The sequence below is a fragment of the Pongo abelii genome, chromosome 2, assembly GCF_028885655.2.
Source record: "Pongo abelii isolate AG06213 chromosome 2, NHGRI_mPonAbe1-v2.0_pri, whole genome shotgun sequence".
NCBI lineage: Eukaryota > Metazoa > Chordata > Mammalia > Primates > Hominidae > Pongo > Pongo abelii.
Genome location: NC_085928.1, coordinates 37,657,491 through 37,673,472, shown reverse-complemented (window position 1 = coordinate 37,673,472; position 15,982 = coordinate 37,657,491). Strand labels below are relative to the sequence as shown.

At 36.9% G+C, this 15,982-nt stretch overlaps 1 protein-coding gene and 1 pseudogene across 2 annotated transcripts in view; one reads left to right on the top strand and one right to left on the bottom strand.

The window, feature by feature from the left end:
- The window catches only part of ADGRG7 (adhesion G protein-coupled receptor G7), an 83,791-nt gene that overhangs the window by 41,928 nt on the left and 25,881 nt on the right, over positions 1-15,982 (top strand). For both annotated transcript variants that reach the window (XM_024245292.3, XM_054551616.2), the window contains 3 exons: positions 4,319-4,665; positions 5,383-5,479; positions 9,162-9,317. In XM_024245292.3, coding sequence (XP_024101060.3) covers positions 4,319-4,665; positions 5,383-5,479; positions 9,162-9,317 — 600 coding nt within the window. The remainder of the gene's footprint in view (positions 1-4,318; positions 4,666-5,382; positions 5,480-9,161; positions 9,318-15,982) is intronic.
- Positions 14,446-14,907, bottom strand: LOC100431727 (glia maturation factor beta-like; annotated as a pseudogene).

The window sequence follows — 15,982 nt, the reverse complement described above, 5'->3', positions numbered from 1 at the left end:
AAGATTTGTCTGAAATTTTCCTCATGAAGAGATGCAGGTTAATTATTTTTGGTGGGAATACTGCAATCATGGATATTTTTTTTAGTGTGACTCAACAAGAAGTGCAGATCAGTTTGTCCCATTATTGTTGGCTGTAAGTTTGATTCCTCGTTTAAACTGATGTCTGCCAGATTTCCACATTTTTTCCCTGTGTAAATAATAGATGACTCGTGGGGTGCCACTTTGAGGCTGCATGATATCCTGTTTCCCAAAAATCTTTTACTTAATGATCTTGTTACTCATCCTTACTGGAACAAATTATTACATTAGTGGTTGAAAAATGGTGATTTTTCTAGGCTATCTTTCTTTCTATATTTGTTTGCTATACTCTTTTGTAAAAAGCATACTTCCCAGTGCAGCCAGAGGGAGCCCCTTCATGTTGTTTTGTCATGTCTCAGTCTTTAGTCACTTCCTTATTTCAATCACAGCAAAATGATCATCTTTCACTTTCTCTGCCTCATACCTGAACCAGCCATTTCTCCAAAGAGCCAGAATTGTTTTCGATTCCTTTTCTTCCACTTTTCAGATTAAATGAGTCTCTCGCCATTCATTTAAAAGTTTTATAGTGAGTGCTTATGTTGTAAGGAGCTGAATACAAAACTATGAACAGACAGATAATCTCCCATCTCTCATGAAATATACACTGTTGGGGGAAGAAGGCAGACATTATAAAAATATCTACACAACTGAATATGTAGTTACAAATTGTGGTTAAGTGCCTTGAAGGAAAATTACATGTTTGTCATATAAAATTAAACACCTCTTAAATTTGTCTCATTATTTGTATTTCTACCATCACCACAGTTGTACTGACAATTATTTGGTCCCATAGGGATGAATCATAACTGCTGCATAACTAGTTTCCTTCCCCAAACCTCACTCTTTTCATTTGTCATCAGATTTTCTTCCTCTTTCATCAGTATGTTTTCTAGCACAATTATGCAACCATAGATGCCACTAAAATTCATCAGGAAACAAAAATAAAAATAAACACCAGGCATAGAGGCTCACACCTGTAATTCCAGCACTTTGGGAGGCCAAGGCAGGAGGATTGCCTGAGCCCTGGAGTTTGAGACGAGCCTGGGCAATACAGCAAGATCACATCTCAAACAAATTTTTTTTAAAAAAGAGACAAAAAAACAAAACAAAAATAAAGACAAAATTTTATTGATTTTAAAATCCTAAATTATAAAATTTTCTTTGTTCTTGGACAGGCTTCCATATAATAACAATGCACAGAATACAGACAGTCCCCTACTGACCATGGTTCAACTTAGGATTTTTCAGCTTTAAGATGGTGCAAAAGTGATAGCATTCAGGATGTTTCTTGATTCATGATAGGGTTATGTCCCAATAAACCCATTGTAAACTGAAAATATGGTAAGTTGAAATGATATTTTTAGTTTTTGATGGGTTTATTGGGATGCAATCTCATTGTAAGTTGAGGAGCATCTATATAGTAATAATCTATAAGAAGGGCCAGGCTATTTGAAAATCACCTCTTCTTCCTGTGGATTATAATTGATAAAATTAGATTAAAAACTAGAATCTAATCTTACTGTTATATAAAAAGATTCTTTTGAGTACTTTTTGCAGTTCTGGTCATTAAACCTCTCAATAGATTTAATGAAATTTTGAATTGTCCAGAAATCTCAACTAAAATGTCAAGCAGATGGACTGAGTTCTGTTTGAATGAAAGCTTTTTTGTTCAGTGTGGGAATCCAAAGATCAAGAGAGGTCATGATGAAACATCATAAAAACATAATGAATATATAATGGGCAAATAGACTTCATCAAATTATGAGTTATTAAGAATAGAGAGGTACTTAAAGGTTAGAACTTTAGGCACAGTAATAGACCTGGGAAATGGTATTCCAAGAGGTCTTGCAGTCTGAAAAATCCAGAAGGCTTTAGATGGTAGTGAGTAGAGATTTTATAACTTTTATTGGTGTAGAACTGTCTGCCGTAGTATACATGAAAGTGTAACATGCCTTTAAGGGGATATAAGGATATATCTGCCTTTAAGCAATACGGAAAATAATACATGTACAAAAAAGAATATCATGTCTTACTTTTGAGATCAACTTTATTAAGAGAAATCTTGCATTCTCTGCCAATCTGAAGACACACATGTGGGCTAGTACAGAATATATACATGAACTACACACACCACACCATACATACACTCACACCACACCATACACACATACACACACACACACTCATACACACTCACTCATACTGCCTTCTGAAGATTACTGGTAAACAAGGTCGGCCTGCAGACAAAATAAGAGAAACAGCTGCTCTTTTAGAGCAAAGACATTAGGTAAGCATGAGAAGGGAAAAAAAGGCAATTTTAAAGAGCACTTGGTTGTACACCCAGAAATTATATCTTCCAATAAAGGGACAGTCCTTGGGAATAATTTACATTCAAAGTGCGGTTCAGGACATCTTGACCATCTGACAATCAGCAAGCATTTCCCAAAATTTCTTGGTCCTTGAAACATTAGTCCTAGGGAGATTCTTGATGAAAATAAAGTTCTGAAAAGTCTTGCGGAAAAGATATGTGAAATGTTGTTGTGTATAAACCATTTAAAAAAACAGTAATCATTAGTCTACTTAAATTATAAAGAATAGCATCAGTAACGATAGGCCATGAAACAAATTAAAAATATTTTTACCTAATTTAAATCTTCATGAAAGCCTCACTCTTTAAACATAAAGTAAGCTGAATATTACCTAATTTTGTTTTAAAGCTATTACACTGTTATGGGAAATTATTAAAAAATTGTATTTGGCCTTATTTTAAAATTTATAAGTGAGTTTTAAAGATAAATTACATTTTAAAACTCAAGAGACTTTTTCTCTACATTTAAACATGAGTTCATCTACTAATGTGCAGAGTTTTCTATTATAAAAATTTTAAAACTCCATATAGGGCCTCTTCTACAGATGGCCTTCACATAAGCTTGCAAATCTAGAGTAGAACTTATGACCTAGTGTTATATTAAAAAAACTGCCCCAAAACTCAGTGGATAGAAACACATATTATTTCTAATGATTTTGTGGCTTGTCTGGGTTCAGCTGGGTAATTTTTCTACTGGTCTTGCTGGAGTCTTGTAGTCAGATGCCGGCTGGGCCAGAGTCATCTGGAGGTTCACCTAGGATGCTGGGGCAGCGGCATCTTTCTCCCTCTCCATACAGTCTCAGAGGACTTCCATGCAGTTTTTTTTTTTCAGCAAGGTGGCTGGGCTTTTTACACAGTGGCTCAGAACTCCAGGAGCACAAAAGGAAAAGCTGTCAGTGTTGTAGGACTTTCTCCTTTGCTCAGCTAAAAGCTGGGTTCTTGTGTCACACGACCATAGAAGATTAGGCTCACAGACACTTTGAAGGGTGAAAAGGACAGGGTTAATTGGGTGAAAAGGAAAAAAAAGGGAAACAAGGACTCTCAGCAAAGTGAGAGTCCTGCTACTAGGCTTCCCTCCGTGCAGATTGAATCCACGGATACCTCCTCCGAAGAGGAGAGGCCAGGCTCCTCCCCTCTGCAAAGGGCGGGAACTTGCCACAGCTCCACCCCGTTCTCCCAGTGCGCAGGTCCCAGTGCGCACCTCCCAGTGCGCAGGTTCTCCCGGTACACCTTTATACTAGGTTGTCTCACCTGGAGGGCCATGTTATGACTTTTATGTTCCCCAGGCACTTGTGCCTTTGTGGAACCTTTCATTCATGAATGAAAGATTAAAAATTTTATTTTATGATTGCATTGGTACAAAGATGAATATATTAATATTCTTTAAGCTAAGAGTTCTCTTTTTTCTTCTAAATCTAAAAGAAGTTAAAACATTACTATGGGATATGAACACTAAGCACTATTGTGTCTAATGGATAAGTCGGCCTTGGCTGCCAGGCCTTCTGTTGCATCTCATCAGTTAAATCAAGGGGCCAGGCTACTGTGAAGGGACTACACAGGGCTACCTACCAGGAAGTAAGGTTCACTGGGGGCCATCTTTGGAGATTAGCTATCACTTTTGATCAGAACACAGTTTCAAGAAAAGATACGTCAACCTGTATCCTTTAACTCATGACTTTGTGGAAATGATAAGAGGAAAGTATAGTTTTCTGATGTAATCGAGAAGGTAGATTTACCAGCTGTCCCCACTGGGCTATGAACTGAACTTACATTGGGCAATAATATTCTTTGTTCCCAGAAATTTCACTGCAGTTTGTTTTGTGCAGTTGTTGTGTTTCATTTAATTTTTTATATTAATTTACTTATTTTCAGGAAAGTCAGAAAAACCTCAGTAACCTGGGTTTTGGTCAATCTGTGCATATCAATGTTGATTTTCAACCTCCTCTTTGTGTTTGGAATTGAAAACTCCAATAAGAACTTGCAGACAAGTAATGGTGACATCAATAATATTGACTTTGACAATAATGACATACCCAGGACAGACACCATTAACATCCCGAATCCCATGTGCACTGCGATTGCCGCCTTACTGCACTATTTTCTGTTAGTGACATTTACCTGGAACGCACTCAGCGCTGCACAGCTCTATTTCCTTCTAATAAGGACCATGAAACCTCTTCCTCAGCGTTTCATTCTTTTCATCTCATTAATTGGATGGGGTAAGTGTTTGCATCTCCCCTTTCTCAGGAATTTAATTTTGTGGAAATCATTTAATTTAAACACTTATTGAAGGCCTAATAGTCCAAGGCCTTGACGTAATTAAGAGGAGATAGAAAATATAGTGATTGCTAAGAATACTTTCTGTCTAGTAGCTTATATTCCAGTGAAGGAGGCAGATGCGATAAAGGCAAGAGTACGAGATACATCATAAACTAACTTAACTAACTTAAAAATGTTAACTTCCTTTAACATCTCTTTTTATTAATTTGATTTGAGATTTAGGCCACAAATAATTAACTTCCAGCTACTTTAAAAGAAATGTTTCAAGAAAGACAATCAGAGTGACTCTTTAAGCAAAAATATTTGAAAAATTTATTGGGTTCCAGCAAAGGAAGACTTGTTTTAGGGATATCTAAATTTAAATGTATTCAAGTGACAGAGGAACTATGCCACTGAAACATGACAATTCTGGTAAGAGTTACAAAGAAACCGGAAATAGGATTGCCATGTAGAGCCATCACTAAAAGGGAAGGGAAAACACTTGGAGAAAAATTATGTCCACTGTCAACCCACATCTGTAGGATCACTTTGTATTTTGTCCATAGTGAAAACAACATACATCCTGAAGAGGGTCAGATGTATAATTCATGTATGGTCTTTTATAATTAATCCAAGTCTGGATAAATCATAATTCTGTGCCTCTCTTTATCACATAGGAGTCCCAGCTATAGTAGTGGCTATAACAGTGGGAGTTATTTATTCTCAGAATGGAAAGAATCCACAATGGGAATTAGACTACCGGCAAGAGAAAATGTGAGTTTATATTTTTTTAAATGTCCAATTGTTTGACCTAAAAGTGTAACTGTTCAGTGATATTGACTCCAAGTGTCACTGTAATTTGCATTTCACTTTATAATTGTCGTGTTTAGTGGTAGACATTTGAAATTCTCAAAGAACACATTGTATTTTAAATGTGATGACATGGAGATTTCCCATAAGTCCTTTTGTAAAGCAAGTAATCAACTTCGAAATTTATAAATGTGAACTTTCTTATGTTGAATTTGTCTTCTTTCATTAAATCTGAAAATCATAATACAATAGGTATTATCCTTAGTAATCCTATGTCTTAGTTTTCTCATCCAGAAAATGGGAATAATAATAATAGTAATTCCTGTTCTGGGGTTACTTCAAGGGATCAATCAAGTATGAAAACATTTAATAACTTGAACACTCTCTATATGTCTCACTCATATAAACCAGTTCTATGTTGATATGATTTTAATGAATATTTCATGATGATTTATCATACATAACAAATTCTTCCTGTGATTCCAGTGTGAATAATTAACTGTTGTAACAGAAGCATCTGACTGTATGACATTTGCTTTTTTTGTGTGGGGGAGAAAAGAAAGTGGAGCTGAACTGAGACTCAACTCTTTGTATGCATTTTTGCTACCAAATGGCAACTGCTCTTCAATTTGTCTTCCCTTCTCATTTTATAAATCTAACTATTCTTATCTCCAAATTCCACCTGCAGTCCCAAACCAACACAAATGAGAGCAAAACTTTTGGAAATGGGCAAGTACACCAAGGGAAGGCTGTGGTGTCAGGGAACTCACCTCTTTCCCAGGGCTGATCATGCTCAACTGTAGGCTGGGGAGCTGGCTGCCTTGCCTTATTTCATGCTCCCAGACACTAAGTTTGATTATGGTTAAATATCGTTTTAGGTTTTAAAATTTTAACGCCACGAGTAGAAATATCTAATTAGGGATACCCAAGATGCAAATATCTCACAGGGGAGGTAATTCACTTCAAATTGCATTATTAATTGGTGTTAACCCAGGCACAGGGCTAGACTCACTCCTTTAAAAGTCTTCAGAAGAAAGAAGCCAACTGACTTCAATGTATTCACACTGAGCTATAAATAATTAAGGGCAGCTCCTTTCCTGATTACGGTGTTAGTTGTTGGGGAAGATACGAGGCAACTGATAATAAGAGAAGCTGGGGAGAGAGGAAAGGATGTGTGACATAAGCATCTGCCTCCTCCTGGACTTTCTCCCCCACCTTCCACCCTACACACATGCCATCAAGGGCCACATTTCTTCAGGATGTATTGAGACTCAGGAGGGATTATTTTTGGTTTTCCTGAGTTATTCTCCTAGCAGTTGCTCCTCAAGAGCCTGTGCACTCCCCTGTTGCTCCCAGTTCTGCCAATCATCCTGAAATCCCTGACCCAGTTACCTGAAGTACTGCTGTCTCTGCATAGACCCAGTTACAGGGTGAATGTAGGGCAGGCCACATTCCTCTTTAATGCTCTACCCCCAGTTCTCTGTACCACTACCATGTAGGCCGTTTCAGACATTCCCAAAGGGTTGAGGTTAACATGGGGAATTATAATTGGGGGGAAATTTTTCAAGTATTGGTTTTACACTGAAGCTTTCTTTCCCTATGTTCCATGGCAAACTAAGGAGTTAAACACTTCATCTGTACCCAGTTATAATGCTCTCCAGACCTCAAGTCCATAGCTATTTGTCAGATCAACCTCCACCATCCTGAAGATAAACTTGGCACTATTTTATTTATGGAAGGACTTATTATTGTATCTGTTAGAGGCAAGCATGCCTTTGCATTTTTAAATTCGTTATAGAGAATAGAACATCATCTCAGTTTCCTCCTAGGTCATTCAGATTAGAAATATGATTTCCAATAATTTAAATTAAAACTATTCCAATGCAAAAAAAATTTAGAAATCCTTTCGAGTGTATAGTAATGGTGTTTTACAAAACTCCAGGGGAAAGAAAATAAAATTAATTGAATGCCAAATATGTGCCATAGCTTCTCACATCATTGTAATATGTAATGGTCTACCTGACACCTCTACTTGACTGTTTAATAGACACCTCCTCATCTTCCCTCCCAAACCTGCTCATCTCATCGTCTTCCCCAGTTAATAGTAATTCTATCCTTCTAGGTGATCAGATTTTGGAGTCCTTCTTAATTCCCCTACATACCACATCCAACCCATCATTAAATTATTTTGCTTTACTTTTAAATATATCAGGAATCAGACTATTTCTTAACATCTCCTCTCCTGGTCCAAACTACCCATATTATTGCAATAGACTCCTAGCTGTTAGGTTGGTGCAAAAGTAATTGCAGTTTTTGCCATTACTTTTGTACCAACCTAATATTTCCTACTTTTGCTCATGCTGTTCTCTCATCACTGCACCTGGAGTAATGCTTTTAAAACTCAAGACAGATCATGTCATGTCTCTCCATCTTGTCTAGGGTACAAGCAATCATCCACAAAGCTCCTACATAATTTGTATCTTTCCACTAACCTTATCCACTTACTGTGGTTCAGCCACACTAGCCTTTTTTTCTTCCTTAAGCTGTCACCTCAGGGCCTTTGCACTTGATGTGATTTCTGCCTGGAACACCCTTCCCCATCATCTACTTCAGGTCTTTGCTCAAATACAGCTTTTTTCCATGAGGTTTTCCCTGACCACTCTATTTAAAATGAAACACCCCTCCCCTCCACACACATATACACAGTAATTTCTACTCTCATTACCTGATTTACTTTTTCTCCATGGCATTTGTCACCGTCTGACATATTGTGTATTTTATTTACTTTGTTTTATCTATTTCTCTGCACTAGAATGTAACCTCACTAAAGAAGGGATTTTTGTTTTGTCCACTGCTGATACCTTGGTGTCTAAAACAGTGTCTAGCACATAATATGTACTCTGTAAATATTTATTAAATGAATTAATTAATTCTTTCAACAATGCCAGTAGGTGGTTACTATTATTCTCACCTCAGATGAGAAAAAAACACCACTACAACCACCACCACCAAAAAACAAAACAAAACAAAACAAACCCCACAAAACAAACACAAAACAGGTACAGTGAGGTCAAATAACTTTTTCAAACTCTTTTTAAACATTAATATTAAAAAATGCCCATCAAGGCCGGGCGCAGTGGCTCACGCCTGTAATCCCAGCACTTTGGGAAGCTGAGGCGGGTGGATCACGAGGTCAGATCGAGACCATCCTGGCTAACACGGTGAAACTCCGTCTCTACTAAAAAAAAAAATACAAAAAAATTAGCCGGGCGTGGTGGTGGGTGCCTGTAGTCCCAGCTACTCGGGAGGCTGAGGCAGGAGAATGGCGTGAACCCAGGAGGCGGAGCTTGCAGTGAGCCGAGGTTGCGCCACTGCACTCCAGCCTGGGCGACAGAGCGAGACTCAGTCTCAAAAAAAAAAAAATGCCCATCAATAGGAGACAGTTTAAAGTTATAGTATATTATTTCACTTTTCTAGTGGGTAGAATTCTTGAAAGTCATAAGTCATCTCAAATGTATAAAATGCAGAGGGATGTTAATTTTTAGCAGATCTTTCAGTTGAGTGAATGTCAATAGTGTTAATAGCACAAAGAACCAGTATGTATACCTTTCTTAGTCTGCTGAAGTAATTTTTTTTTCCTCCACAGCTGCTGGCTGGCAATTCCAGAACCCAATGGTGTTATAAAAAGTCCACTGTTGTGGTCATTCATCGTACCTGTAACCATTATCCTCATCAGCAATGTTTTTATATTTATCATAATCTCAGTAAAAGTGCTATGGAAGAATAACCAGAACCTGACAAGGTAAGATTCCCAATGAATTGGAAGCTGCCAGGCAAGGCTCATCCAGCACTTAACACAGCACCATAACACATCCACAGTTTCAGAAGCTTTCAAACTCAGACAATGGCAGGGCTATGTGGTTTGCAGGAGAGATTTTTCTCTTACACTTTGACTCAGAAAGTGAATCTTCTTGTCTTCTCACATCAGTACAGTCTGCTCTCAATATCCTGGGTTTCCACATCTGTGGATTCAACAAAGCGAGGATCAACTAAAAACTAAACCTAGACTTCAAGAAAAAAAATTTTCTTCCCTTATCCTAAATATTCAAGAAATCATATTTGGATAATTAAAGAAATGAGAGGGTTGTGGGGAAATGCCGGTACCTGGATTTTCATTTTATTAATACAGTCCAGTACCTGTTGGCTATATTTTACGTGTATTGCTTGAATTACACAATAGCACTAAAATTTCTTATTTATTTTATTATTATTTTTCGAGACAGGGTCTTGCTCTGCCATCCAGGCTGGAGTGCAGTGGCACGATCACAGCTCAATGCAGCCTCGACTTCCTGGACTCAAGTGATCCTCTCCCCTCAGCCTCCAGAGTAGCTAGGACTACAGGCACACACTACCATGCCTAGCTAATCTTTTTCTATTTTTTATAGCGATATAGTCTCTGTAAAAAAGAGGCTGGTACTGAGCTCCTGGGCTCAAGTGATCCTCCCCAGTTGGCCTCCCAAAGTGCTGAGATTACAGGCATGAGCCACTGTGCCCAGCCTTAAATTTTTTAAATTAGTGGCAAACATATAAAAATTTGGAGAGCTCACTTAAAAATTAAATTTTCAGCAGGACGCAATGGCTCATGCCTGTAATCCCAGAACTTTGGGAGGCCGAGGTGGGTGGATCACCTGAGCTTGGTAGTTTGAGACCAGCCTGACCAACATGGAGAAACCCCATCTCTACTAAAAATACAAAATTAGCCTGGTGTGGTGGCACATGCCTGTAATCCCAACTACTCGGGAGGCTGAGGCAGGAGAATCGCTTGAACCCGGGAGGTGGAGGTTGTGGTGAGCTGAGATTGCGCCATTGCACTCCAGCCTGGGCAACAAGAGTGAAACTCCATCTCAAAAAAAAAAAGAATTGAATTTTCTCTTGAAAAAATTGGAATATCTGGCCACTCTAAGCTGACATTCCCTGCGGGGGTCATGTGCTTTCTGATTTACCAGTTCCCATCTGTACTGCTTCTCTCCTTTCTATAACTTTCTGGCTCCAAAAAGCATTTTCATTGTCATCCCTGATATAAAACAAGAGCATTCAGTTGGAGAGACAAAAAGCAGAAACTATTAAACACATATACTCTACCCCTCCTGACCCCATCTCCATAGCATAAATTGATTGGAATACAGTGCTAATGAGACTATGAGTTCAGATTTAATTCTATAAGATTTTGCTCATATAGTAAGTAGACTTAATAAAAGCAAGCACATCTGTGAGCTTATAGCAAGCTTACAAATAGGTCCACTTAGTAATACCAGATGAGTAAAAGCCACCATCTTTAGTGGGACTATATCTTTTTTTTCTTTTAATGTTAACATTTTATTTAAACCAGTACAAGCACCATGCTTAACAAAAGACTGTCCAAAATAAACATGCAATATGAACTAGCAGAGACTGAAGCCACAGCTTAAGAAATTGTGCCAGTTGTTGGTTTTTTTAAATGAAGACAGAGAACTGTTAAAATTCACAAGACTAAACCATTAATGTTTCAAGCCCCCTGAATGAGATTATTTTGGACCATCGAAATCAGTGGGAACTGCCCTGGCATGTTAATGATCTCAAACAATATTCAAGTAATTATATTTACATGAATTATACTCCAAAAAGCAAGAAAATACAATTTCTGTCACAAGATTACTGTTTATAAGCACTGATTTGAAATGTCAAATGGCATAATAAAAACAGATTTCTCAAGAATATTCAGCTTGGGACCATTGGTTTTAAGTGGCCTAGAAGATTATTACATTCTTTCAGAAATACAAAATAAGATTTGTCCAGAAATGTTTGAAACACATCCTCACAGAAGTTGTAATGGCTCAAACTCTATAGATTCCAGTATTATCAGTTTATTGAACAAATAGGGAAAGCAACCACAGTAAGAACACTTGAATTTATAGAATGCAAGTTACCCTCTACTTCCACCAAATATCAGCATTTAAACTTTTATGAAAATATCTATTCATCACTAGTCCACATATGGATTAATGACATTGCTCAGGTTTTAAAAGTAGTTCAAACATTTTTTTAAGTACACCTTCCTTAATATCTATATGGGTTGGGGGGAAACAGCCAAATTTAATTTGGCAATAAACTCCCCTAACTGGAAATTTTTAGCTAAAGTGTCAGACAAGGATACAGTTTATGGCTACATTTGACTCCTGAAAATAGGAGATAAAAAGGGAGGGAAAAGTGCTGACACACATTTTGCCACACAGATTATTTAGTAATGACAGTAAAAAAATTTAGCAACACGCCCTTAACAGTATATTTAACTGCACTAGGCATTTAGTAAACTTTTAGAACTAGACAATTTGAACATTTATTTTAGAAGTCAATTAAACAAAAGCAGTCATCCAACTTTTTTCCTAATATAATAACATCAACACCAGAACAAAGTGATCACTACTCAAAACTCAGACATTTTGGAATTTCAGCATAGTAACCTGAGAAGTTTTCTTCATATGTGTTTTTGTTGTCATGGAAACCACACTTAATAATACTGTGATTGCCAGTTGATTTTATTTTGACATTAGATGCTATGCAGAACTTATGCAGGGCCAACAATTTCAAAACTAACGCTGACTTAGAAGACCATGAAGGAGGGTCCCAGGAAAAAAGTTGCTGCCAAAAAGGAAAGAATGATTAAGGCTGAATGGGAATGGTTGTACCAGAAAGACACGGAATGTAAAAACTGGAATTATGAAACCTGGAGTTATTATTCGGGGGATGGCAGAAAAAAGACACTAAATAGGAAATATACTTGAAAAGAACAATGCAAAATTTAGTAAGATGAAAGGGAAATCTATACAAATGTTTGAGAACATTTTAGAGCACGGGATTTGTAAATCTCCCCATAGAACAGATAAAATAAAAATGTTCTACTGATCCTTTAGCCTCAATCTGTTGTGTTGCAAAAAACATGTTATTGACTAGGAGTCAGGCAAGCTCAAAAAAGCATGGTTTATCACAGCTCTTCGCTCCTGTTAAAGAGAGTAGGGGAACTAAGAGTTCTAATGTGTGGCAGGTCAATATTATCTGACATTATGGAGGACCTCCAAATTTAAAAATAAAACTAAAACATGCAAGAAAAAATAAGGAACTTCATTTAAAAATACATTATTGCATCACTAGTTTCTCTTATTGCTGCAAACCAGGTGAAACAAAACCTCATTTCCTTCATTCAAAAACATTAAAAACACTCTCCACTCACTTGGATTACATTTGCATTTCTACAGAATTATATGCATGTTATTATCCAATATCAAAATACCTGTTTAAAGAATTCTTAAACTTCCTGGGTGGGTTTTCTCTCTCTCTGGAAATTGGAATAATGATTCTTTTCCCTCCAAGAACCAAAACAAACACCTACTCTAGAAGTTCCTCATCTCCAACTAACTTTCTATTGCTTCCTGACTTCTAAATTAGTGAAGCCAAGGTTGAGAACAGAAGATGTTCTATTCAATATCATGAAAATTCCATCTTTACTTCTCACAGAAACCTCAAAAATAAAATACAAAGAACATATGAATGGAAAACATGCCAAAATTTAAATTTTGCTAGTTTTGAGATGACTAAGATGTTCTTAATATAAGAATTCACTCACCAAATTTGGTTAGTCTTCAGAGTCTCTAGACCTATTATCAAATTAATGTTCAATGGTTACTTATATATTTGTTTTTATAAGTATGCCAGATAACAGAATCCTTGCTTTATGCCAAGAATACCATCATCTAACAAGACTGGTTTAGTTAACTATTCAAGCATCCAGTTCAGAATATCTTCTGACCATTAGGATATAAGACGTGATATTGATGTTTTAACGTTATTAACTATGGCCAAAGTTTTAAGTTAATTTTTTCCTATGGCACAAAACTAATCACAAGTATACCCAAAGTTTTAACTCTCGACTGCCATGTATTCACCAATGCAAGCAGATAGTCAGAATTTTTAAAATATGAAGTTGATTTTATTATAAATTTCAGATATACGCATTAGAAAATTATTTTATTTGGACTCTTTAAAAAAGTATTAATTTCACCAAATCTGGAATACTGGCAGTGTAAAAGTCTTAAACTAACTTTAAAGCTAACAAATCAAAGGCACAGTATTAACACATTTAAAATAATTAGTGTTCACAGGACATTAAGCGGTGCTTTATAAATGAAGTGTTATTAACCTAGATGCAAACCTGTTTAGAAATGACGTAAAAGGAATGAAGCCCTGATTATTACAACCCACCAATTTCTAAGACTAAGATGCTATTTTCCTTAAGGAGAAAAGCTAACAGTCATAATTCCATCATAAAATCTAACTCCCCAACCTTAAAAATTAGTAATTGATGAACATAGTTTCTAGACTTGATTAAAAAGATACAGGAAACCAAACAAGATGCAGAACTGATCAATGTACTTGTAATGCAGGTTACACTACAGTAAATTATTCATGGCTCAATACTGGGTCACTCAAGTCTTTGACCCCAAATCAATTTCAATGATTTGATAAGTGATAATACGCTATTTTCATAAATAAACTGCTAATATCCAGTATTTGTCAAAAGGAGGCAACTGTTGTCTCTCACAATCTAATATATCCACATTCCAATGGTGTCTGTAAATAGTAACAAATTCTGAACCATAAATTATAGAAATTAGTCACAAGAGTGCAAAAAGTCCATGGAGAAAAGTAATCCACCTAATAATTACCAATATTAGGAAACGCTGTACAAAGTTTCATTACTCTGAAGATGATTTCCTCTTTGATCAAACTTCGCACAAATGAAGAATTTTTCTTTACTGCAGAAACAAACTGTAAGTAACAATGCATTTTTAGACACAAATAAGTATTTATGTCTGGCTCCAGTATGGTAGGGTTAATACATAAATACTTTAGAAACACAGAAGTTCACATTAGTGGAAAAATCCAAGTTTCTCACATAACCATTCTTCAGTCAGGTCTTCCGTATTTCTTATTTCAAATACCTTGGTTAGTTCAGCTGTCTGGACTAGCTTATTCTTACTGCCAGCATATATCATTTGTTGTTCAGGCTTACATCCAACAGGACTGGAGAAAATAAAGCACAGAGGATATGGAACTCTCCCATCCATTATGTTGATATTTATAACTATACACAATGAAACAAGGTTGTCGTTCAGGTAGTTCATCTTTAAGTTCATCTGGAGAAATACCCTCAAGCTCCTCATCCAGCACCACCAGGTGTTTATCCTTGTCAGTCTTCATTATAATAGCAGCATTGTTCATTTCTTTGTGAAAACGAAACTTTCTCAGCTTTTCCACTAAATCTTCAGCAACATCAAAACCACCAAAGACTCACTCATTTCTTTTCCGCCGTCAGCGGCCTGTTGCCTTCACTTGGGCACCGTTTTCTAGTGGGACTGCATCTTAAATATGTACTTTACAGATCAAGGTTAAGTATCATTCTTCCTATATGAATGGTAGTTCATATTAAGGAGAAATACGGTAAAAATATTATCACTGATAAACATTAAAAGTATGTTTACTGAACATAAGTGGTGAGAGTGGAAAGCAAAAATAGTATGTCTAATAGCAATGCAGAAAAACCTTGGTAAAGGCTTCTTTGCCTAATTGCAAATTAGGATATATTTCCTTCATACAAAAATTGTCATGTTTGGCCACAGATACCAATCAGATTTGTATTGCTAAATGTTGATTGATAGACATGGTTCATAAATTGGCCTAGTTATAATGACAAGCAGACTGTGATTTAATTGTTTAACAAGTAACTTTCATGTGTTCAGTAGGTACGTAACAAATTGCCCCAAAACTTAATGGTGAAAAATGACAAATGTTTATTATTTACCATGAGTTGAGTGCTGGCTGGGTAGTTCTGTCTTGACTGGCTTGGATGCTTATTAATGATCCAGGATGACTCACTTTTTTTTTTTTTTTTTTTTGAGATGGAGTCTCGCTCTGTTGCCCAGGCTGGAGTGCAGTGGCGTGATCTCGGCCACTGCAACCTCTGCCTCCTGGGTTCAGGCAATTCTCTGCCACAGCCTCCCAAGTAGCTAGGATTACAGGCATCCGCCACCACACCTGGTTAATTTTTATGATTATTATTATACTTTAAGTTCTGGGTTGCATGTGCAGAACGTGCAGGTTTGTTACGTAGGTATACATGTGCCATGGTGGTTTGCTGCACCCATTAATCCGTCACCTACATTAGGTATTTCTCCTAATGTTATCCCTCCCCTAGCCCCCCACCACGACAGGCCCCGGTGTGTGATGTTCCCTCCCTGTGTCCATGTGCTCTCATTGTTCAACTCCCACCTATGAGTGAGAACATGCAGTATTTGGTTTTGTGATCTTGTGATAGCTTGCTGAGAATGATGGTTTCCAGCTTCATCCATGTCCATGCAAAGGACATGAACTCAT